At 34.9% G+C, this 25044-nt stretch overlaps 1 protein-coding gene across 3 annotated transcripts in view; it reads left to right on the top strand.

Moving 5' to 3' along the window:
- MYRIP (myosin VIIA and Rab interacting protein) overlaps positions 1-25044 on the top strand; it is a 403539-nt gene that overhangs the window by 33796 nt on the left and 344699 nt on the right. For all 3 annotated transcript variants that reach the window (XM_074272194.1, XM_074272195.1, XM_074272193.1), the window contains exon 2: positions 5515-5661. In XM_074272194.1, coding sequence (XP_074128295.1) covers positions 5552-5661 — 110 coding nt within the window. In that variant the 5' untranslated portion in view covers positions 5515-5551. The remainder of the gene's footprint in view (positions 1-5514; positions 5662-25044) is intronic.

Below are 25044 nucleotides of genomic sequence, written 5' to 3'. Positions count from 1 at the left end.
TTTACTTCAGTTTCTTCACCTGTAAAATGAGCTAGAGAAAGAAATGGCAAATCACTCTATCTTTGCCAAGGAAACCTCAATGGGGTCATAATGAATTGGATATGATTGAAATGACTGAATAACAAAAAAATTTCTTCCATCTGCCTCTATCAACCCATTCATGTTTCTATATAGTCAAGTCTTGCTGTCTATTGCCTAGAATAGTGTTTCACAAACTTTCTTTGAGAAAAAGGAACGGGAATAAACATTTAAATGTCAACTATGTACCAATCATTGTGCCAAGCACTTTGTAGATATCTTCTCATTTGATCTTTTTTTTTTTTAATATTTAAACCCTTTTGTAGTCTTAATAATTATTGAGGACCCCAAGAAACTTTTGTTTATGTGGGTTATATCTATCAAAATTTATGTATTTGGAAATTAAAATATAAAATTTTAAAATATTTGTTAATCTTGAATAAAAATAATAAGCACATTACATATTATAAATAGCATAACTTCAAAGAAAATTACATATTTTCAAAAAATATAAACATTGACATTATTTTGCATATTATTGAAAATTTAATTTTTTTGTATGGTGTAACAGAAGACAGTTTAATTCCCATCTATGTTTCTGCTTAAAATCTGTTGTGATGAAGAAAATTTGGCTTTACACAAATATGTAGTTGGAAAAGGGAGAAATATTTTAATAGGAAATAACATTTTAGTATTATCATGAAAATAGTTTTGATCTTTTGGGCTCCCTGAAAGGATTCAAGGGTTGGCCATGACGAACCACACTTTGAGAACCCTCTAGCTTAGACTATTTTTTTTAATCAGCATTTTAAAAAAAATATAATTATAACTTTTTTTTGACAGTGCATATGCAAGGGTAATTTTTTTTACAACATTATCCCTTGTACACACTTCTGTTTGGGTTTTCCCTTCCTTTCTTCCACCCCTTCCCCTAGATAGCAGGCAGTCTTATACATGATAAATGTTATAGTATATCCTAGATACAATATATATGTGTGCTGAACAGTTCTCTTGTTGCATAGGGAGAATTGGATTCAGAAGGTAAAAATAATCTGGGAAGAAAAACAAAAATGCAAACAGTTCACACTCATTTCCCAGTGTTCCTTCACTGGGTGTAGCTGATTCTGTCCATCATTGAACAATTGGAACTGAATTAGATCTTCTCTTTGTCGAAGATATCCACTTCCATCAGAATACATCCTCATACAGTATCATTGTTGAAGTATACAGTGATCTACTGGTCTGCTCATTTCACTCAGCATCAGTTCATGTAAGTCTCTCCAAGCCTCTCTGTATTCATCCTGCTGGTCATTTCTTATAGAACAATAATATTCCTTAACATTCATATACCACAATTTACCCAACCATTCTCCAGTTGATGGGCATCCATTCATTTTCCAGTTTCTAGCCACTACGAAAAGGGCTGCCACGAACATTTTGGCACATACAGGTTCCTTTCCCTTCTTTAGTATTTCTTTGGGATATAAGCCCAGTAGTAACACTGCTGGATCAAAGGGTATGCACAGTTTGATAACTTTTGGGGCATAATTCCAGATTGCTCTCCAGAATGGTTGGATTCTTTCACAACTCCATCACATCCCTCCAACATTCCTCATTATCTTTTCCTGTCATCTTAGCCAATCTTATAGATATGTAGTGGTATTGTCTTAATTTGCATTTCTCTTATCAATAGTGATTTGGAACACTCATATGAGTGGAAATAGTTTCAATTTCATCCTCTGAAAATTGTCTGTTTATATTCTTTGACCATTTATCAATTGGAGAATAGTTTGATTTCTTATAAATTAGAGTCAATTCTCTATATATTTTGGAAATGAGACTTTTATTAGAACCTTTAACTGTAAAAATGTTTTCCAGTTTGTTGCTTCCTTTCTAATCTTGCATTAGTTTTGTTTGTACAAAGGCTTTTTAATTTGATGTAATCAAAATTTTCTATTTTTTGATCAATAATGATCTCTAGTTCTCCTTTGGTCACAAATTCCTTCATCTTCCACAGGACTCATTTTGATCTTATCTTGGTATGGGTCCATGCCTAATTTTCACCATATTAATTTCCAATTTTCCAAGCAGTTTTTGTCAAATAATGAATTCTTATCCCAAAAGTTGGTATCTTTGGGTTTGTCAAACACTCGATTGCTATAGTTATTGACTATTTTGTCTTGTGAACCTAACCTATTTCATTGATCAATGGATTCTTAGCCAATACCAAATGGTTTTGGTGACTGCTGCTTTATAATATAGTTTTAGATCAGGTACATCCAGGCCACCTTCATTTGATTTTTTTTTTTCATTAATTCCCTTGAAATTCTTCATCTTTTGTTCTTCCATATGAATTTTGTTGTTACTTTTTCTAGGTCATTAAAATAGTTTCTTGGGAGTCTGATTGGCATAGCACTAAATAAATAGATTAGTTTAGGGAGTATTGTCAACTTTATTATATTCACTTGGACTATCCAAGAGCAGTTAATATTTTTCCAATTATTTAAATCTGACTTTATTTGTGTGAAAAGTGTTTTGTAATTTTGCTCATATAATTCCTGGCTTTCCTTTGGTAGATAGATTCCCAAATATTTTATGCTATCAACAGTTATTTTGAATGGAATTTCTCTTTGTATCTCTTGCTATTGGATTGTGTTGGTGATGTATAAAAATGCTACGGATTTATGTGGATTTATTTTGTATCCTGCAACTTTGCTAAAGTTGTTTTTGTTTCTAATAGTTTTTTAGTAGAATCTCTGGGGTTCTCTAAGTATACCATCATATTATCTGCAAAGAGTGATAATTTGGTTTCCTCTTTACCTACTCTAATTCTTTTAATCTCTTTCTCAGCTCTTATTGTCGAGGCTAGCATTTCTAATACAATATTGAATAGTAATGGTGATAGTGGGCAACCTTGTTTCACTCCTGCTCTTACTGGGAAAGGTTCCACTTTATCCCCATTACGTATGATGCTTACTGATGGTTTTAAATATATGCTCCTAACTATTTTAAGGAAAAGTCCATTTATTCCTATACTCACAAGTGTTTTTATTAGGAATCAATGTTGGATTTTGTCAAATGCTTTTTCTGCATCTATTAAGATGATCATATGTTTTTTGTTAATTTGGTTATTGATATAATTAATCATGCTAATAGTTTTTCTAATATTGAACCAGTCCTGCATTCCTGGTATAAATCCTACTTGGTCATAATGTATTATCCTAGCCTATACTATTATAATATCCTATGAACCATTTAGATCTTACTTTTAATCCATTCTTAAAATGATCCACATGTTTGAATAGGTCATTTCCCTTCTCGATAAAACTTTGTGCTTTCCTCAATGTCCCTAAGATAAAATACAAATTCTTCCTGCTGGCTTTTAGACACTATACAGTCTCGTTCCTGCTTAGTTTCCTTAGCTTACTCTCTTTTGCACACCATATGATTCCAGGGAAATTGAGGTATTGTTTCTTCATCCTCACCATTTTGTCTCCTTCATACTTGGATGTCGTCTATTCTCCATACCAGAAATGTGTCCTACCAGACTTCCTTTCAGAATTCTTCAAGGACAAGTTAAAGTATCATCTTGATTTCAGTATCTGAGAAGATCCTGAGAATTAATTTTGATTGGTGAATCCTTATAAAGAGAACATCAGAAAAAGAAGTGATTACAAGAGCCATCATGTGTCAGTTTAGAATAGGTCATGCTGAACTGGCTTTATTTCCTTTTTCCAGTAGGATGCCTAAACTAGTCAATGAGAGGGAATGTTATGAATACAATTTAACCAGATTGTAGCAAACCTTTAAAAAATTTTGGAGATAATTGGGGTTAAATGACTTGGCCAGAGTCACACAGCCAGTTAAGTATCTGAGGCCAGATTTGAATAACAAAGGTATTAGCAAAATAATTTATATTATTCTTGTGAAGATGGAGAAGAATGGATTCAATCAGTGGATTTAGAAATGTTTCAATGTGTCAGTAAGTATCCAAAGGAGTACCTTAGGTATCTGTGCTTGATCCTGTATTGTCATACATTTTTAATCAGTATATGGATAACGATATAGATTATGCATTTATCTGATTTGAAGATAACACAAAGATGAGAGGAATAGCTAAAATAATGAATGAGAGTAAGGATCCAAAAGGCTATATAATAATTGACACTTGAGAGTCTATAGGAAGACAAGTGTTCTTGGATTTTAAATAAATATTCCTCTTTGCTAAATTGAATTTTATTTACTTGGTTGAAAATACAATTTTTCTTCTATTCTGATACTTTTTTCTAGTGAAAAAATGGACAATATTTTAGATTAGTCCAAATGAGTGTGGAATTCTCCAATAGGAAGTATGAATCAAAGGAATATGTTTTCATTTTCTAATATGTGCTGAGTACCCATAAACCTGAATCTTCAATATTGTAAATGGCAAAAAAAGATAATAAAAAGTAACTTGAATAAAATAACTAGGGTAATATTTAGGGCAAATGCATTATGAGTAGTTTCCCCAAAATTGTTAGCTTTTCTGTTGAGAAATAGAACCAAAACCCATCTTACCTTTATTTCTGAAATTTATTTCTTTGAAAATTTCATCAATTGCTTCTGTACTAGGAAAATTTAACACTATGGCTTTATGCTTCCAGCAATCTTTTACAATGTGGCTTGGTGATATACAGTCTGATATGTTTCTCAGATATGAAACAAACAACATTTAGATTTTCTGAGCTTAACTCTTGCCAGAGAAATGATCAACTTCTAAAAGAACCTAGAGAATTTTACTCTATCTTGCCCAACTTCCACTTTTGAAATGCTTTTAAGATCCATTGGAGATTTGTAGCAGATTTTAATGTTATACAATCGTGAGACACAACTGCCTGTCTCTGAATATGGCAGGAAATGGATGAGGATCAATCTATTCAGAAGCAGATTAGTTGGATGGGATGCAGAAATATCATAAGGAAAAAACAATAAGACTATTTTATTGAGCAGTGTTTATACATTTGCCTCAAAGTTAGTTGTATTTGTTCACCTAAAGTCTTCACTTCTATTCTGACCTTTTAAGGATGGGCTCAAGTATCTTGCCCATGATGTATACTAACTACATGAAAATAGGCAAGTCATCTAATCTCTCAGTGCACTAGGTAACGTGATAAGAATTTTAGGTTACAGGTAGGTCTGCATCAGCAGAGGGCATTTCCACACTGGAAGTTTCTTCTGCTGTTTAAGTCATAGGTGAAGACTTTTTCTTACTCCCAAATTAGGACAGAACTCAAAAAGCACTCAGAAAATATTTGTTGAATATCATAATGGAAAAAATGCATATATATGCATATATAAATATACATGTAATCCTTTTGAAATATAAGTATATAAATCTTTTAGAATTTTACTGAACCCTAGGATGATATATTATGGTTATCCTTCAATTTTCTTGTCACTGAGATTTTGATTTGTATACATAATCCCATCACTATTTTTATTATTATTTTATTTTAGGTCTTTTTAACTATTGGTGTTCACAACTGAACAAACCATGGGGAGGAAACTAGACCTTTCCAGTTTGACAGATGATGAAACAGAACATGTTCTTCAGGTTGTTCAGCGAGATTTCAATCTTCGTAAGAAGGAAGAAGAACGGCTAAGGTAAGATGATTTTACTTCTTAAATTCGTGGTGGTGAGCCATACATAGATGAGACAAACAGGCTTCCCAACCTTTTCTGCCAATAAAGTCTGGGAATTAATATTGTTATGTCACATAAGCAAATATTTACATTTATTTAGGAGTCAATCATTACCATTTGTTAATTCCAGGGTTAGTCTGGGTATGTATATAGTGCTATGTACATATTGACTTTATAGCTAGGGTTTTATTGGTGCCTCATCTCCAAAGAACAGCTAGTGAGTTCAAGAATTATCCAAATTGTGTCCCAGATGGTTACTTTGAACTTGATACCAACTTCATTTTTTTTTTCCATTCCTAAATTCATTTAGCATTTGTTAAGAACAAATAGAGAGCGATTTAAAAGTCAACTTATAAGCAAAAATATGATGGTACAGATTGTGCACATGAATGTTGGGAGTAATGTTTCATTAGAACCACTGTGCTAAAGAAACCAATGCTATTTGCCAAGAGAATGGTGCAAAAGGGGACACTATTTGTAGGATGCCCGAGCTAGGAAAAAGCTTCCATAGAAGTTATCCAACTGACATTCTTCCCTCCCGTGGTTTTTATAGGTTGAAGAGACTGAATCAGAAAGAGATAAGGTTATTCAATCATATAGGATGACATCAAGATTATAGCTGTAGAGCTAAAAGATGGCCCCACTTCCTCATTTTACAGATGAGAAAACTGAGGCCCAGAAAAATCATATAACTTGACCAAAGTCACAAACCAGCAAATATTGGAATTAACCAGATCTTTTGCCTCCCAGATTATTATTCCTTCAATATGACCATAAAGAATGTTGTTTCAACTTGTTTTGATTCTGGCTATGTTTTGGCAGCTAAAAAAATTTATAGACACCTTGGAAGTGTGGTCTTCTGAAGGAAATGTAAAAATTCTGGATGAATGAATTTCATAAAACAGGATTATTTTTCTCATCAAGAAATAGACGCTAAAGGTTGTACTCTATAAGCATTGTATATTCTTCATGACCAATTCTATCCCAATGGCATATTAAGTTAGCTACTGAAAATAGCTATTTTCTCTAAAGGCATGGTTTAAAAGATGGGATCAATGACAACATGCTGGGCAAAGTGACAAAGCTTCAAAAATAAGAGGACCAGGGACTTTCATGATCAGGGGACATGACTATATTTGAACATCTCTCTGATTCTGTTTCTTCATTTATAAAAAAGGAAATAATAATAACTCTAATTCTCAGTTTCTTCATCTATAAATATATAATAATAATAACTGTGGTATCTTCAGAATGTACTTGTGTAGTTCTAAATGAGATAATATATGCAAAACACTTCACAATCTTTAATGTACCCTATAAATATTTCTCATTATTTTGATTTATATATTCTAAGGCATTTTGATAAGTTAGATCTGGCTATGACTATGCTCTAATGTCCAAATCAATTTAAGTTTGTAGTTATAGCCCAGAACACATATGAAAATTAAGTATTTAGCTAGTAACAGGAATCATTTCTCTTTTCTGCACCTCTGTTTTCTTATTTGAAAAACATGAGGATGGGCTTTAATGGTCTTTAACTTCTCTTTTAGGTCTGATTGCCTAAGATCCTATAATTTAATAGCTGTAAAAATAAATAAATGATTTTAATGGTCTATGTTTGCCTTAAATGTAAGTGGTTGTTATGTTGGCTGCCTGACCAAACAGGACACAGGAGGACTCTTTAGTAGTATGGATGGGTAGGATTTTGGTCTTGTTTTTCATTCATGGTAATCATATGGACATTGCTACTGGCTTCAACCACTCCTCCAAATTTCAAATCTGATGTCAGTTCCAGTCTTCATTGAATCCTATTTCTGGGAGGACTAGTGTATAGAAGAGCTCATTGGTATCCCATGATAACAATAACCTCTTTTTCTCTCTCTCTCTGTCTCTGTTTCTCTGTCTCTTATATTTTATAAATCTAATCTATATCTATCTCTAACATAGATCAATTCTATCTATTTCTTCCACATGTGCTTGCTGTTGTGTGGTCCCTTCTTCAGAGTCCCCTATATCAGAAGGTTAGGGAAATAAGGGCAGGAGAAGAGGCAGACATAAAATCCTTACTTTTAATCCAGTGGACACTCACTTTTGGCTTTGTGGCCTACATAGGCATTATGATGCCATAGATAGTAGGACTAGGAATCAATGTACAGACACCTACTATGTGCCTGACAATTTGGCTGATTTACATGTGTCTTGTGGAACACAAGGTATTAATACCTTCCACTGGCATCTCGTGACCTTAGGCTTTATACGATGTCTTCAGCTTCCTGGACATTGAACTAAGTGTGTAAACCAAGGGCAGTGGGTGCAGGGAGTCATGTTTCAAACTTCTATTCCGAGGTTAGTATCCTGATTGCCTGCCCAGCTGAATGCTTAGTATGTGTTTGGGGATTTCCTGAAGATGTGGCGCAGTAGATTTATGGCATATGCTTGGTGGGGAAATCTTTAAAGTTAATGAAAATGCCATTGTCACTGGAGTTGAAATGAGATATGTATCACCTTTCTTGTCTGAATGCCTGGGCCTCTTGCATACCAATGAGGGAGGATTCTCTAACTTAGCTCAAAGGAAACTGCCAAGGAAACAAAGGGAAAGTCTGACCTACAGCTTGTTTAAGAGAGAACCTGTACCAAAAAGTTTTCTTCTTCAATGTGAATTGTGCTATTTGGTAATATGTCACCAAAATGATCTCATAGATATCCCTTCTCCCTGTCTAGAATATTTGATCTCATCTCCAAAAGATAAGGACAATATTGGTAAATATATATTGCTTTAAATCTAAGTTCAAATCTGGCTTCAGACATTACTAACTGTGTATCCTTAGAAATATAACTTAACCTTAGTTCCCACATTGTAAAATGGGTGGAGAAGAAAATAATAAACCTCTCCATTATTTTTGTGAATAAAACTCCAAAATGGGATCATAAAGATTTGGGCATGACCAAACAACAATAGTATCACAGCCACCACCACTATCACTATTAACATTTTCCCAGAACACTGAGGGCAACTACTGGATTAATTTAGGCAGAGGAAATCAAGACATTGAGGAAAATGTGGCTTCTGAATCTGAATTATTCAAGTATGCAGTTTGACATTGGACATAGGATAAAATTTGGGAAGCTTGGAATGACCAAGACATACTTGGTCTGGAAAGAGAATTAGGATTTGGAAAAAAAAAGAAAAAAAAAGAACATCTCAACCATCTATGCTTTTAGAGTCAGTCATTTACTTTTCTTTCAACTGTAGGATATTTATTATTTACTGTGCTTTTTACATATTGTATAGTCAATTGTCAGAACTTTTCAGGGGTGAGCAGCCATCTTCTCTATTTGCATACAACTTTTATGCCAATATATTCTCCCATAACAATATAAAAGAAATAAGAAGGAAATTTGTGAGTAAATTGTGTGTTGTCAATTTGTAGGTAGTGATAGAAAGAATATGTTGGAGGTGATAGATTCATTGACATTTTTTAAAAAGGAAATATTTACTGTCACAATTGCTTTGTATGTAATTAAAAGCATTGTGTAGAATTTATACTAAGGCAAAATTTCAGGTCAACATAAGGGTGAAAAACATTCATCTTTCATGATGATTGAAGCTATCCCAAAGGAGAACTAGCTACTGGTAAGAGATCGGAAGTAGCTTCCCTCTCACTAACTGGAGGCATCCAAGTAAAGACTAGATAGCAACTTAGCATGTATGTTTGTAGAAGATATTATTCAGAGGATGGCCTAAGAAATGTCTCCCACCTCAAATGTGATTCATTCTTTAATAACTTTGATGCTTTCAATATCACTTCCCTGAGTATTTATTTCCTCATCAACAAAATGAGGATTTACATCAATTGCAAGAGCCAAGCATCTCTTCCATCTTTAAGCCTATGATCCTATTAAATATCAAAAGAATTTGTGGCTGGGTAGCTCAGTTGGAATATTAAATTAACCTTACAAAAACAGAGGATTCTCATTTATTGCTAGGATTGTAGGTTCAATCCCAATCAATCAATACATCAACCAACATTTATAAAACATCTATTTTATGCTAGATATTGTGGACTAAAGATACAAAAAAAAAATCCCTGCTCTTAAGGAACTAATTTTCTATTGAGGAAAGAACATATACAGAAGTATACTCAAAACATATAGAAGATAAATAGGAAATAAGTTTGGGATGAGGTAGGAGGAAGCAGTAGTAATTGAGAGAAATCAAAAAACATTTCTTATAGAAGTTGGAGTTTGTGCAGAGTTTTGAAGAAATTGTGAGACTCAAAGAAGTAGAGATGCGAAGGAATACAATCTCAAGAATAAAAGACTGCCAGTGCAGGGTCTCAGGGTTAGGAGATGGAGTATCATGTGTAAGGATCAACAACAAAGCCAAAAATGGGAAAAAGTAAGCAATATATAATAATGATAGAAAAGTAGTTTGGGACCATATTGAGAAGAACTCTAAATGTCAAATATAATACTTTGTATTTTATCTCAGATATAATAGAGAGCTATTGGAGTTTATTAAATAACTACATGATTGTTCTTTTCCATTGCAACAGATTGGCATCCCACAAATGTGTGTTCATTTGACATTGCTGGGTGGGACTTTGTAGATAGTAGAAACCATAGTTTCTATATTAAATATTGGGTGAGGTCCCCATTAGCAGTAATAGACCTTTTTTCCTGCCAAAAACACTCTAAAGAATTAGGGAAGATATATATATATATATATATATATATATATATATATATATATATATATTTTTTTTTTTTTTTTTTTTTTTTTTTTTTTTTGACTGGCTATCCATGAATGATGTGCTTGGGTATTATAATTATCTGATGGCTTTCAATCACCATTGCTGTTAAGTATCTTACAAAATGTCAACCTGCTAATTGGATAGGCTAATCTTTGCTAATGGGAGAGGATAAAAGGTTTTCGTTCTGGATCTAAGGCCATAAATAAATAAATAAATGTGAATAAGTATGTGTATGTGTGTATATATACTGTGTATATCAATCACTTAACCTTAGTTCCTACATGTGTACAATGGACGGAGAAAAAAAAAATAGTGAACCTTTCCATTATTTTTGTGAATAAAATTCCAAACTGGGATCATAAAGATTTGGACATGACTAAAATGACCAAACAACAATAACATCACCACCGCCATCACCGTCACTATTAACTGTGTTATACAGTTAATATAATATGTATATTATATTATCTATAATATATAACTAATATTATATTAACTGTTGGATTCTTACTAAGGGCTAAGTCAGTACTTAACAATTCTCTAGTTCACACCTTTGGTTCCGGCCTTTAAGGGGAGTTTATCCCTTTGAACTTCTGAGGAGGAGTTTACATATGAAAAGGAGTTTACACAACCTTTAAAAGGAGCAAATTCATTGGTTGAAGTAATTTTCCCACAAGCCCTTGAGTTCTCACATGCCCATTCTCTGGGATAAAAGAAGACAACATTGAGCAAGGAAGGAGTCTACTCTAGGACAGAGTTGGAGCAGCACTCTGGAGGAAGAAGAGTCTACTCTGGGACAGAGTTGAGATGGCAGACGACCGGATCTTCACATATTGGCACCCAATGTGGGGCAAGGACTTTTGCTTATCCTAGCAAGGACTTATTCTGAGCCCTTCAGAGGAGCTAGCCCGGACTTTGACATTTTGGCACTGAACAGGGGTCTCAGACCAACAATTAACTATTAACATATATATTTATATATCTGTATCCGTCTATATATGTTCAAAGTAGGCTTCTACAGAAGTTGCTTCTACCAAACAAAATCTACTCTATTAATGGAAATTTCAGGGAAGATGGAAGGGGAGTAATCTTCCATTAAAATATTGTGGTAAACATATTTTGAATCACATAAACCTTTGTCATCCTTCATGTTGCTCTGGGTAGATAGCGTGCTATTTTGCTTATGAATATATGATTCAGTAATTATCAGTGGTCAGCCAGTAATCATTTATTATGTGCATACTATGACATATTGTGGATAGCAGTGGATAGAGTACTGTATTTGGAATCAGGAAGACTTATTTTCATGAGTTCAAATCTAGCCTCAGACTCTTACTAGCTGTGTGACACTGAGCAAGTCACCCCTATTTGCTTCAGTTTTTCCATCTATAAACTGAACTGGAGAAGAAAGTGACAAAGTACTTCAGTATCTTTTCCAAGAAAATCCCAAGTGAGATTATGAAAAGTTGGACATGACTAAAACAACTCAACAGCGACGACAAAAATCTAAGTACAAGAAATGCCCTAAAAAGGCAAAAGACAGTATATTCTTTCTCTCAAAGAGCTCTTTTCTACTGGTAAGACAACATGAAAACAACTATATGCAAACAAATAGAGAAAATAAATTGGAGATGACCAATACATCTTCTTCTTCTGAATGGCCTTATTATATTTATTATGATCAAATTAGCAATATTTTGTTAGCATTAAAGATCAGATAATAGGGATCATAGATTTAGAGCTAGAAAGGACTTTATGGCCATCTAGTCTAACTTCTACCCTTCCCCTCATTTTATTGATAAGGACAATGAAATCCAGGAAGAAGTTACCTTCTCAGGGTCACATAGGTACAAAGTGGCAGAGCTGGGTTTCAAACACTGATTTGGAATCCAATACTCTTTCCCATAAACTACAAGACATTTTACTTCTCTACCCTCTACCTCCCCAATTGTGCACAGACACCGACTTGTTTTACTAGTTTTACTAGTATTTAATTTACAAAATGGTCATTGATATTTGAGTTGTGGGGGCTATAAAAAAGGAAACCTATTTTATTGTAAGATAACAATGACTTCAGATACGAAAATTAAGCATGTGATTTCCTGACTTTGCTCTTCATTGATGTCACTTAGATGCTCTTTATTCTTATGTAATGTAACAAGGTGGGTACATTTCTATAGACAGTCAAAGTAAAGTAGAAGTTCCCTGGAAAATAAAACCTTGTACTTGAGCTTGAATGTGCTTGCCCATAAATGGGACAGAATTAGCCCCAGGATAGTGAGTAGGATATGGGCCATCATCCTAAGGTAAAGGAAGCTCCAGATGGCAGTGCAGGCCTTGTTTTTCCTCAGGAAATTTCCCTTCATGTTTCAAGAAATATTGGTATGGTTCAATGGAAACATTTTGGAATTTCACTGCTTTCCCTGAGCATTGATAGTTCCTATAGAAAATCATTCTCACCTTTGGGTGATAATGCCATTATATATTATAATGAAGGTAAATTATAGTTTCATTTCAAAATTATGCTATGTTAATTTGTTGAAGAAATGACTTTTTTATTAAGAGGTAAAGAAACTGGTGTCTTGGAGGTATGAAGAAAATTTTGCCAATCTTTGCTCTTTGTAATTAATAACTTAAGCTTGTAAGAATTTGATATCTAAACAGCAGAGATATAGTGTAGGCAATTAGAGAAAACAGGAGACATTTAAAAGCCTTCAATTAGTATAAGTTGAATGTCTATGAGCTACATTGTCAACAGAGTAGGATCTATTGAGTATGGTAGTTGGTGGGATGGAGAGAGATACTGTACAAGAAATAGTTATTAGAGGTATGTTCATTACAAGAGAGAGCTTGTTATCTAAACCAATTAAGTTGGGATGCAACACAAAAGCTATTTGATAGGCACTAAACATTTACAAAGTAGACAGTGCAATGCTATGTGTTCTGAATAATTATAAGCATGAAACAGCCAAAAGGAGATGTATGTGGTAGGTATAAGTGGGCTATAACATTTTACTAAGCAAGAATTGCTCAGGAGAAGCAATATATTCCATATCATCAGAGAGATTAGAAATGGTACCTTTGGATGGAGTACCTACAGGGATGAAATAATATATCCATGGATGTCTTAAAGTATATAATCTATGCAGATGTGTACCTAGCTGTGTGATTCTCATTAGCAGCTGGTCTTGGTATTCATGTCCAAAATATGTTCTCTTGTGGTTGGTATAAAAGGTGTGTGCAAATCCCTAATGTTTTCTCATTTTCAATAGCTCAGAGGATGGGTAAGTTTCTCTGGAACTGATTCTTTAAGAAACATATGGTCCACATTTAATAGTTTTTCAAGTTCTACTAAATAATTTTCAGAGTTAAAGTCTGTTAATTTAGATTCAAGACAGAAGGTGGATTTGATATTAGAGTTTTAAGGAATGATTTTCTAGCAAATAATTTATTGGTGTTTTACATATATATACACACATATATATGTCCATGTGCTTATAGTTTATATATACAGATGTTGAATCAACCTTCATTTCACCATTATTGAAGATGTATGTGTGTATGTGTGTGTGTTAGAGAGACCTAGAGAGAGAGAAAGAAAAAGAGAGGAAAGCAAAGGGAAAGAAGGTAGGAGAGAGGGAAAAAGAGAGAGGGAGGGGGATTTCTACCAAAAAAGGAATTCTCCTTTTCGCTGGTCTCCATCTTCATCTCAGTGTTTGATTGCCACCAATGATAATATGAATTATCGTTATTTATATTTTTGCAATCACATGATATAATTATAGCAGAAGTACAGAATTGTTGCAATAGACCATTTTCTTTCTACAACCTATAGGTTTCAATAGGACCACAGGTGGCAGAAGCCTTTTACCTGTGATTTAATGGTGACTGATATTGTAATTACCTGATCTGCTTAGCAGAGTGTCTCTTTGACATAAACATGACAGTGCTAATATTAAGCTATACCTAGGTATTTACCTTTATGTATACATCTAAGTGTGTTTTCTTCATAGGCAGAATGCTGCTGTCGGCCGGCCATGGTCAGGATGTCTGGTTTTGATTTGTTTTCACAACACGAATCGCATGTGACATTGAGTCATTTGCCTCCTGTCTGGTTCTAGCAACCACCAAGCACACTTTTCAGACAATCATAAGGCTGTGTGAGGAGGAAGAGCCCAGGGCTGCAAATGGAATGGGAATACTGGACATGCTGTCTAGGACATTGGGAAACTCAGCTGCAAATGCAATTCAATCGATATTTGTTTCGTGTTCCAAAAGCACATATTCCTGAAGTGGGAGAAGCAAGGTAGTTGTGCTCAGCAAGAAGAGACAATTATAGACCTGCTGAAATGATAACAACTGACATTTATATAGCACTTGAAGCACTAGCAAGTACTTTGTATCTATTGTCTCATGTGCTACTTGGGGCAACCCTATGAAGTGAGTTTCTATGTCAGCACCCCAGGACCTGTGATTTTCTCAGTGTGGAAACTCCCTCTGGCACCAGCAGGTTGCAATTTATAGTCTTACAGAGATGTCTGAGGCTTTAAAAGCTTAAGCCCAGGATCATCTGGATAGGGAATGTCACGAGTAGGGCATGAAATCAGGTTTTCCTAATTCCAAATCCAGCACCCTACCCATCATTACTTCTCCTATACCATTACAAATCCTGTCTGACAAATAAGGAAGCTGAGGTTCAGAGAAGGTAAGGGCTTCATCTGTGTTCATGTAGCTGTTGTCAGAGATGTGATTACAACCCAGATTTCTCCTCCCTCCAACCCTAGTACTTCCTTGTACTGAACCACACTGCCTATTCATGACATCATTCAAGGCAAACAGATATCCCACATACAGCTGCATATTTTATGGGAAGTCTACAGAATGTGAGCATATATAAACATATGTGTGTGTGTGTGTGTGTGTGTGTATCTCTCTCTCTCTCTTTCTCTCTCTCTCTCTCTCTCTCTCTCTCTCTCTCTCTCTCTATATATATATATATATATATATATATATATATATATATATATATATATGTATATATAGGGTAGAGTGATAGTGGAGATCAATCCTTTCATTTGAGTCTATTTAGACCCATTCTTTCATTTTGAAATAGAAATGAGAACATGTCTTGGGGTTCAGTTTGGTGTTTTATTATACTTCCCTCAAATATCAGGTTAAAATACATAAAAAAAGAATTTTTCTCTTGTTTCAGAGAAACTGGGGTCAAATTCTACCTCTAATACTTCCTAGGTGACTTTCAACAAATGGTTTAACACCCTGAGTCTCAGTTTATTCATCTGTAAGATGAACGAGTCAGACTAGAATTCCTCTTAGCCTCCCAGCTGCAGCTCCTTGATCTTCTGCTTCTATGACCTGGTTACTTCACAGTGATGTTTAAAATCTGATCAGAGAGAGGATTTTGTGAAGCCTTTGATATCGCCTCTCATGACCAGGGTTCAGTGCCAGGAAACATTAGGTCAGGAATTGTTGTACTTATTGCTGGGTTATTTCAGGAAAGTGTCTATTTCCTCTCCCCCCTCTAACACTTTTAGTGCTTCTTCTTTTTAACTCCTTGTGGAGTTCCTTCAAGCTTTTGCTGATCAACATGTTTAGGACAAAGCAGTATCCTCTATTACTCTATTCCTCAAGGTACCCCCGTTTCCTTGGATCATACTTGTGCCTACAGTGCTAAGAATGTTGGTGATCATCTACAGTGAATCTCTGATTATTATAAGTCATTGGAATCCTTCCTCGTCTTGTTCACACTGTGTAACCTTGTCTACTCTTCTATTTTCAGCTAGAGAAGTTTCTTTAAAAGAATTAAGAGTTACCAGAGTCAATGGCAGTTTCCAAATTGAGAATCATTGAGGACCTATAAGCAGGGACAACAGTTATAGTGGGATAGTGCCAGATTTAGAGTGGAGGATTCTATATTAAAACCTGTGTTCTGATACTATATGATGATCAATTCTGATGGACATGGCCATCTTCAACATTGAGATGAACCAAAACAATACCAATAGAGCAGTAATGAACTGAACCAGCTACACTCAGTGAAAGAACTCTGGGAGATGACTATGAACCACTACATAGAATTCCTAATCCCTTTAATTTTGTCCGCCTGCATTTCTGATTTCCTTCACAGGCTAATTGTACACTACTTCAAAGTCCAATTCTTTTTGTACAGAAAAATAACTGTTTGGACATGTATACATATATTGTCTTTGACTTATACTTTAACATATTTAATATGTATTGGTCAACCTGCCATCTGGGGGGGGTGAAGGAGGGGAAAAATTGGAACAAAAGGTTTTGCAATTGTCAATGCTATAAAATTACCCATGCTTATATCTGGTAAATAAAAACTATAATTTAAAAAAAATGGAAAAAAAAAACCCTGTGTTCTGCTAATCAATCAATCAGTAAACATTTATTAAGTACCTACTATATGTCAGATATCATGCTAAGCCATTTAAGATCTTTGTGACCTCAGATAAATGATTTGATTTTTCTGGGCTTTTTTATTGGCAAAATGATCACCACAAAAGTCACTTCCAGCTATAAATCTATGACCCTAAGATGATTCATTAGAATAAAATCACCAATTAAGTTTACTTCTGTGATTTATTATCTGCAGAAAATTCTTTTTCCCCTTGTTCTCTAGATAAGTGAACAAATTTAATTTTTTACATACCAGGGTGAAGAATAGAAATATCCATTATTCATTATTATATAGTTTGCCCGAGGCAGGGAAGCCCCTTCCTTTAGCTGTCTTATTCTTACTAGGATATAAGCTTTTTAGAGACAATGAGAATATGGCTACAGAGATAATGTCTACTCTCCTTATTTATGGTGACTTGAGCCCTGATAGCAGCAAGGATTTCCTGGCCAAGCCTGATTGCTGTAGCATGCTTTATGGTAGGAATAAAAACTCAGATAAGCAGGAGGCTGGTAGGTGGAGCAGGACTTAAGGCAGCTTTCTAGGCCAGTGCCACACTGGAGAATTTCTGAGTTCTTGTGTTAAATCCTTGTTTTACCTCTGTGGAGTCCAACTGTTTCCCATGTGATTCAGTAGCTGGACAGGCCTGCTGCCAAGTCAAACACACCAGCCTCCTGGTGAGTCACAGGGATAACAACACTTGGGCATCTTGTGCCATTCGTGTTCATTGAGGTCTTTGTGCACCATGTTGGTGCTGGTAGAGAAGGGGGTGGGGCAGGAAGTTTTGTTGTTTAAGGATCATAGTCCAATCCTTTCATTTGACAGAAGACAAAAGTGACATTCAACAAGCATAAGTGACTTAGGATCTGAATCTTGAGGTAGAAATGGGACTTATTAAATTATCTAGTTCAACTGGGAAATGAGTGTAAACTGTTATTTTTACCTTCTGAATCCAATTCTTCCTGTGCAACAAGAAATTCGGTTCTACACACATATATTGTATCTAGAATATATTGTAATATATTTAACATGTATAAGACTGCCTGCCATCTGGGGGAAGGGGTTGGGGGAGGAAGGGAAAAAATCTGAACAGAAGTAAGTGCAAGGGATAATGTTGTAAAAAATTACCCATGCATGTGTACTGTCAAAAAAAAGTTATAATTATAAAATAAAATAAAAATTAAATAAACAACAAAAAAAATTATCTAGTTCAGTCTCTTCTTCAGTCAACTAAGAGGAAGACCCAGAATTCTTATTCTTATTCTTATAGCTTTTTATTTACAAAACATATGCATGGGTAATTTTTCAACACTGATTTTTGCAAAATCTTCTGTTCCAACTTTTCCCCTCCTCCCCTCCACTTCCCCAGATGGCAGGTAGTCCAATACATGTGAAATCTGCTAAAGTATATGTTAAATATGATATATGTATACATATTTATATAGTTATCTTACTGCAAAAGAAAAATTGGATCTAGAAAGAAAGAAAAAAAAAAACCTGAGAAGGAAAACAAGAATGCAAGCAGACAACAGAAAGAGTGGAAATGCTATGTTGTGATCCACCCTCATTTCCCATAGTTTTTTCTCTGGGTGTAGCTGATTCTCTTCATTACTGAACAATTGGAACTGATCTGAATCATCTCATTGTTGAAGAGAGCCACAGGCATCAGAATTGAGCGTCTTATAGTCTTGTTGTTGCCCTGTACAATGATCTCCTGGTCCTGCTCATTTCACTCAGCATCAGTTCATGTAAGTCTCTCCAGGCCTCTCTGTATTCCTCCTGCTGGTCATTTCTTACAGAACAATACTATTCCATAATATTCATGTGCCACAATTTACCCAACCATTCTCCAATTGATGGGCATCCATTCATCCTCCAGTTTCTAGCCACTACAAAAAGGGCTGCCACAAACATTTTTGCATATAAGGAAGACCTAGAATTCTTGCCTAGAATCCAAATAACAGAACCAAGATTTGCAATTCATATAAACCATCGTTCATCCCAATATGTTCCATCATCTCTTAAAGAGTTCTCCCTTAACGGCTGTTTTTTTTTTTTTTCTCCTTCTTCACTTTAGAGATGACATGTCTTAGGCCAAGAAGCAAGGGACAGCTAAGAGGCTGCAGGTTCCATTGGGCACGAGGCTTTGGGCCAGTAGTCAAGAAAACCAGCCTCAGCCATTTACTAGATGTGTGTTCTTGGGCAAGCCACTTAACCTCTGCCTGCTGAATTTTCTTCCTCTGTAAAATGGGGAAAATATATAATGAAGGAGATAACAATAGCTTCCTCCTCTTAGGGTTGTTTTGGGATTAGATGAGATATTTGTAACATGGAAGGTGATTAACAAATCCTCATCTATCAGTAAATAAGTTGTTTTTTTTTTTCCTCCTTTCCCATGACCTTGCCCCAAGATCCATTGCTGAGACATATTGGTTTTGTGTTCCTGGAGAAGTCACTTAATCTCAGAATTCTAGACAGCATCCTAAAATATAGGTTACAGAGAGAGTGTGGATCCACATTATTTGGAATTTTTTTCTTATCTCATAATTGTCCACAATCCAAAAAAGATAAAACATAAAAAGAAAACAGAACTATATGTACCAAAAATATTTATAGCATCTTTTTTTTTTTCTAGAGGCAATAAAACTGAGAGATGCTCATCAATCAGGGATTGGCTAAATAAATTGTGGTAAAGGATTATGAATTTGTACTCTTGTGCTATAAGAAGTGATGAAGATAATTAGATGACAGTGAATAGAACACTGGCCCTGGAGGAGCTGGGTTTAAATGCAGCCTGAGACACTTTAACATTTATCAAATGTGTGACCCTGGATAAGTAACTTAACTCCAATTGGTTTGCCAAAGAGGGAGGGAAGGAAGGAAGGAAGGAAGGAAGGAAGGAAGGAAGGAAGGAAGGAAGGAAGGAAGGAAGGAAGGAAGGAAGGAAAAAAGGAAGGAAGGAAGGAAGGAAGGAAGGAAGGAAAAAAGGAAGGAAGGAAGGAAGGAAGGAAAAAAGGAAGGAAGGAAGGAAGGAAGGAAAAAAGGAAGGAAGGAAGAAGGGAAGGAGGGAAGGAAGAAAGGAAGGAAGGAGGGAAGGAAGAAAGGAAGGAAGGAGGGAAAGAAGGAAGGAAGAGAAAAGAAAAAAAAAAGAAATGATGAGCAAGATGCTGTCAGAAAAACCTAGAAAGACTTCCAAGAGCTGATGCAAAGTGTATCAGCTTGTACTGTTTACAAAGTAACAGCTGTAAGATTAAATGCAAATGATATAACTGTTCTCAGCAATACAGTGATCCAAGACTACTCTGAAGGACTTATGATGAAAAATGCTATCCATATCCAGAGAAAGAACTGATGGTGTCTAAATACATTCTGAAGCATTTTTTTTTAACTTTACTTTTCTTTTTCTTTTTTTTGGTAGTATTTTCTTTTACAACATGACTATTACAGAACTGTTTGGTATGAGTACATGTGTATAAAACTTTTTTTTTTTTCAAATTGCTTGTCTTCTCAGTGAAGAAGAGGTGAGGAGAGAGGAAGGCAGGTAATGTGGAATTCAAAGTTTTAGAAATGAATGTTAAAAATTGTTTTTACATATAAGTGGGGAAAATAAATGCTAAATAAAATTTTAAAAGAATGTGGATGCTAAAAAATATTGTCCACCCCATTGAAATCACAGCCCAATACCTACATTATACCCTATTTTCTCACTTTTGCTAGGAGGTAAAGTTCTGCAGGATGTTTTTTCTTCTGCCTCTGTCACACTCAGAATTTTAGGTAGTCAATTGTGACATCCTATTTATATAATTTTAGAGATACACATTTGCAAAACAGATATAAATATAAGAAATTGACTCTGAAAAAATGTCTTGATTTATAGTAAGTCCTTAGATCTATGTCCTCCATCATTTTAAACAAAAAAAGGCAGCTAAAGTAGTTACTAATTGCTTATTTCTCTCTATTTCAAATGTAAGTTGTAAGGCAGTGATTAAATAGCCAGAGATCTCATGATATTTGCTTGTGAGAAACTAGTCAGTGGCCTGAACGAATTCCAGAGATTTTTTTGTTCTACTCATGGTGTTTGGAAGTAGTTGAGGTCAGGTCTGATGCATCTGCTTTTGGGAGCACTGATTGTCAGGAAGTGCTGGTCTCAAGTGTGTCAAGAACCCCTGGGCCTCTAAGTAGAGGAAGGATAAATAGAACATTTTCCCCCACCCAGTTCACTTTCCTAGCGGTTTGAGCTAAAGCTAACAGACTATATTAATGTTTAAACTCCTCAGCTTTTTTATGTGTTAAATGGGGGAGAAAATTAATCATTTATTCAGTGGATCCGTTTCCATCGCTCCTAGCTGTTAATGTTGCCACACACCCGCAAAGAAGGCCACATTCACACCTTGCTCAGGACCTACCTACTGGGAGTTCTTCCACACCCCTACAGAGTGACTGTGAGTAATTAGAGCATCAGCAAATGAAGAGAAAACATTTGGGAGGATGTTGGAAGTTGGCCCACAAAGAACCCAGTTTATCTTAAAGACTTAAAAGCACAGGTAAAGATCAGCTCAGGTCTGTGCAACAATTATGCCTTATTATGACACTTTTCTAGGTTAAATAAATGTTTAAAGATTGGAGAAAAGATGCATCTCATGCTAAATGGTTAGATCCACAGACCAATACTATTTTTGTGTTTTATCTTTGTATAATTTTAGATAATGGCTGGTGCTTAATGAAGTCATCGTACTTGATTTTACATTTAATTTTTATTTTGTTTTTTGAACTTTAGAATTTCAAATTTTCTCTTTCCCTCTTCTTCTTGTTCCTTAAAAAGACAAGCAGTTTGATATGGATTAAACATGTACAATCATGCCAATCATTTCTCTATTAGGCATGTTACAAAAGAAAAGGGAAATAAAAAGACCCAACAACAACAACAAAATAAAACCAAAGAAAAACCCAAGAACAATGAAGTTTTAAAAATTAGTAAGCTTCTATCTGCATTCTGCTTCCATTAGTTCTTTGGAGATAAATAGCATTTTTATCATGAATCCTTTGGAAATTTGTTATACCATCATGTTGCTGAGAAGAGCTGTCTATTATAATTGATTATGGAACAATATTGCTATTGTTATGAACGATGTTCTGGTTCTGCTTATTCACTTTGCTTCAGTTCATGTAAGTCTTTTCAGTTTTATCCTCCCTTCTCATCATTTCTGGTAGCACAATAGTATTTTCTCATAATCATATACTACCACATGTTTAGCCATTTTCCAATGGTGGGTATCCCAATTCTTTGCCACTACCATAAAAGGGATGCTATAAATATTTTAATAAATATAGGTCTTTTTTATTCTGTGATCTCTTTGGGGTACAGATCTCTTAAGGGTACTTAAATTCTAAAGCGACAATCTCCAGACCAAAGAAACAGGAATTTGTTTCTTTCAAAACCATTTTATTATAGCTTGATGGAATTGTAGCAAATTGCTCTTCTACAAATATGATATTTATATAAAGCATTCAGCAACATGCCTGGCACATTAGGTGCTTAATAAATGCTTATTCTTTCTTCCTCCCCTCCCACAGATGATAGTTCATATTATGATATGTGGCTCAAGCTATTCAGTGCAAGTTCAGTGTAAGAAGCCTCTGTTAAGCTAGATGATATCCTAGGAATAGAAGCTATCAACACAAAATAAAAATGGCCTCAGTCATTTCCTGCAGCTGATTCAGCAAAATTCTTTGACATGCTATTGACAGATGAGATGCTAGAAAAACCTAGAAAGGCAATATCTGTTGTTTTCTAAGGCAATTGTGTTTTTATATCTTTGTGTACCAGCCATTCTGTAAAAGTATAGAAATGCGTTACCTGTGGAGTTGATTTTTTTATTAAAGCTTTTTTATTTTCAAAACATAAGCATAGAAAATTTTCAACATTCATCCTTGTAAAACCTTGTGTTCCAAATTTTTCTCCCTCTCTTCCCCCTTCTCCTCCTGTAGATGGCAAGCAATCCAATAAATAGGTCAAACATGGGCAGTTCTTCTATACATATTTCCACAAGAAAAATCAAATTAAAAAGGAAAACAAAATGAGAAAACACAAAAAGCAAGCAAACAATAACAAAAAAAGGTGAAAATACTATGTTGTGATTGACAATTCCCAAAGTCCTCTCTCTGGGTGCAGATGGCTCTTTCCAGCACAAATCCATTTGAACTGGTCTGAATCACGCCATTGTTGAAGAGAGCCTCGTCCATCAGAATTGATCATTGTATAATTTTGTTGTTGTGTACAATGATCTCCTGATTCTGCTCACTTAATTTAGCATCAGTTCATGTAGGTCTCCCCAGGCCTTTCTGAAATTATCCTGCTGGTTGTTTCTTATAAAACAATAATATTCCATAATATTCATATACCATAACTTGTTCAGTCATTCTCTAGCTGATGAGCATCCACTCAGTTTCCAGTTTCTTACCACTATAAAAAGGGCTACCACAAACATGCGGGTCCTTTTCCCTTTTTTATGCTCTCTTTAAGATACAGGCCCAGCACAGACACTGCTGGATCAAAGGCTATATACAGTTTGATAGCCCTTTGGGCTTGTGGAGTTGATTTTAAACTAGACAATTGATACTTGACCTAAAATACATCTAGTTTAGCAAACTAATTTTTTTCTAAGCTAGTAGAACCAAGGTTCTTAATCTAAGTTCAGAGATAGATTTTTATCCTCTGGAATACCTACTCAGCTTTGGATAGGAGAAAAATATATATCTTTATTTTCATTTGCCTTTGGTTTTCTATGTATATTCTTAAAAACATCACTCTGAGATGGAAAGCATTGGATTCACCAAACTGCCAAAGGGAGTTCATGATACAAAGTTATGAAGCCTTATAATGTAGTTTAAAATTACTCAGGTCCCCATACTCTTGTTCTATTCCATTCTCTTCCAACATAGAAAAATAGAAGAACGAACTCAGCAAGTGAATGCAGCATATTTTGTTTCCTATTATCCTAACATCATTAGTATGATACTTGATAAGAGAAAAGAGATTGGATCAGAAATTACACTTTCCTCGGTGAGGAAATTTCCTCTTCTAATCCTGGTCAGCACATTCTTGGCCATTTAATCTTAGAGATTGAATGAATTGCCCCCTCATTAGTCAGTGTGTATCAGAGACAGTAGATTTAATTATAAGAACTTCATTAACATACATCAAAATAGGTGAGATCTGCTTTGAGGTATGTGGTAGATCAGAAACCTGGCCTCAGAGTAAAGAAATATTAGTTTTAATCTGGTTACTTACTAGCCATGTAATGCCAGATAAGTCTCTCAAAAGCCTTGATAAATTTCCTTTGATCCCCATCTTTGAAAGTGAGGGTTATCGCTATACACCTCTCTGATTGGCTAAGATGACAGGGAAAGATAATGATAAATGTTGGAGGGGATGTGGGAAAATTGGAACATTAATACATTGTTGGTGGAGTTGTAAAGTGATCCAATCATTCTTAGAGCAGTTTGAAATTGTGCCCAAAGGGCTATCAAACTGCATACCCTTTGATCCAACACTGTCTCTACTGGGCTTGTATCCCAAAGAGATCTTAAAGGAGGGAAAGGAGCCTTTATGTGCAAGAATGTGGCAGCCCTCTTTGTAGTGGCCAGGAACTGGAAACTGAGTGAATGCCTCTCAATTGGGGCAAAATGGCTGAATAAGTTGTATTATATGAACATAATATATTTCACCTTTTTTGTTGTTGTTTGCTTGTTTTTTTTTTTTTTTGTTTCTCTTTTTTTTCCCTTTTTGATCTATCTATCTATCTATCTATCTACCTATCTATCTATCTATCTATCTATCTATCTATCTATTGGCTGTGGCAATTGGGGTTAAGCAACTTGCCCAGGGTCACACAGCTAGGAACTATTGTCTAAAGATGGATTTTGAACTCAGATCCTCTTGACTTCAGGGACGATATTTGATCCATTGTTCCATCTAGCTGCCCCCTTTGCATATATTTTGAAAATAAAAGCTATTATTAAAAAAAGTGAGGGTCATAATGTTTATACTATATAACTCCTGGGATGGTTTTAGGGGAAATGCATTGCAAACTTTAAAGTACTATCTACATGTGAATTATTACATATTATTAAGTAATAATAATAATATTT

Source organism: Sminthopsis crassicaudata, chromosome 5 (assembly GCF_048593235.1).
Source record: "Sminthopsis crassicaudata isolate SCR6 chromosome 5, ASM4859323v1, whole genome shotgun sequence".
Classification (NCBI taxonomy): domain Eukaryota; kingdom Metazoa; phylum Chordata; class Mammalia; order Dasyuromorphia; family Dasyuridae; genus Sminthopsis; species Sminthopsis crassicaudata.
Note: the sequence above shows the minus strand (reverse complement) of the source record. Positions and strands in the feature narration are given on the sequence as shown.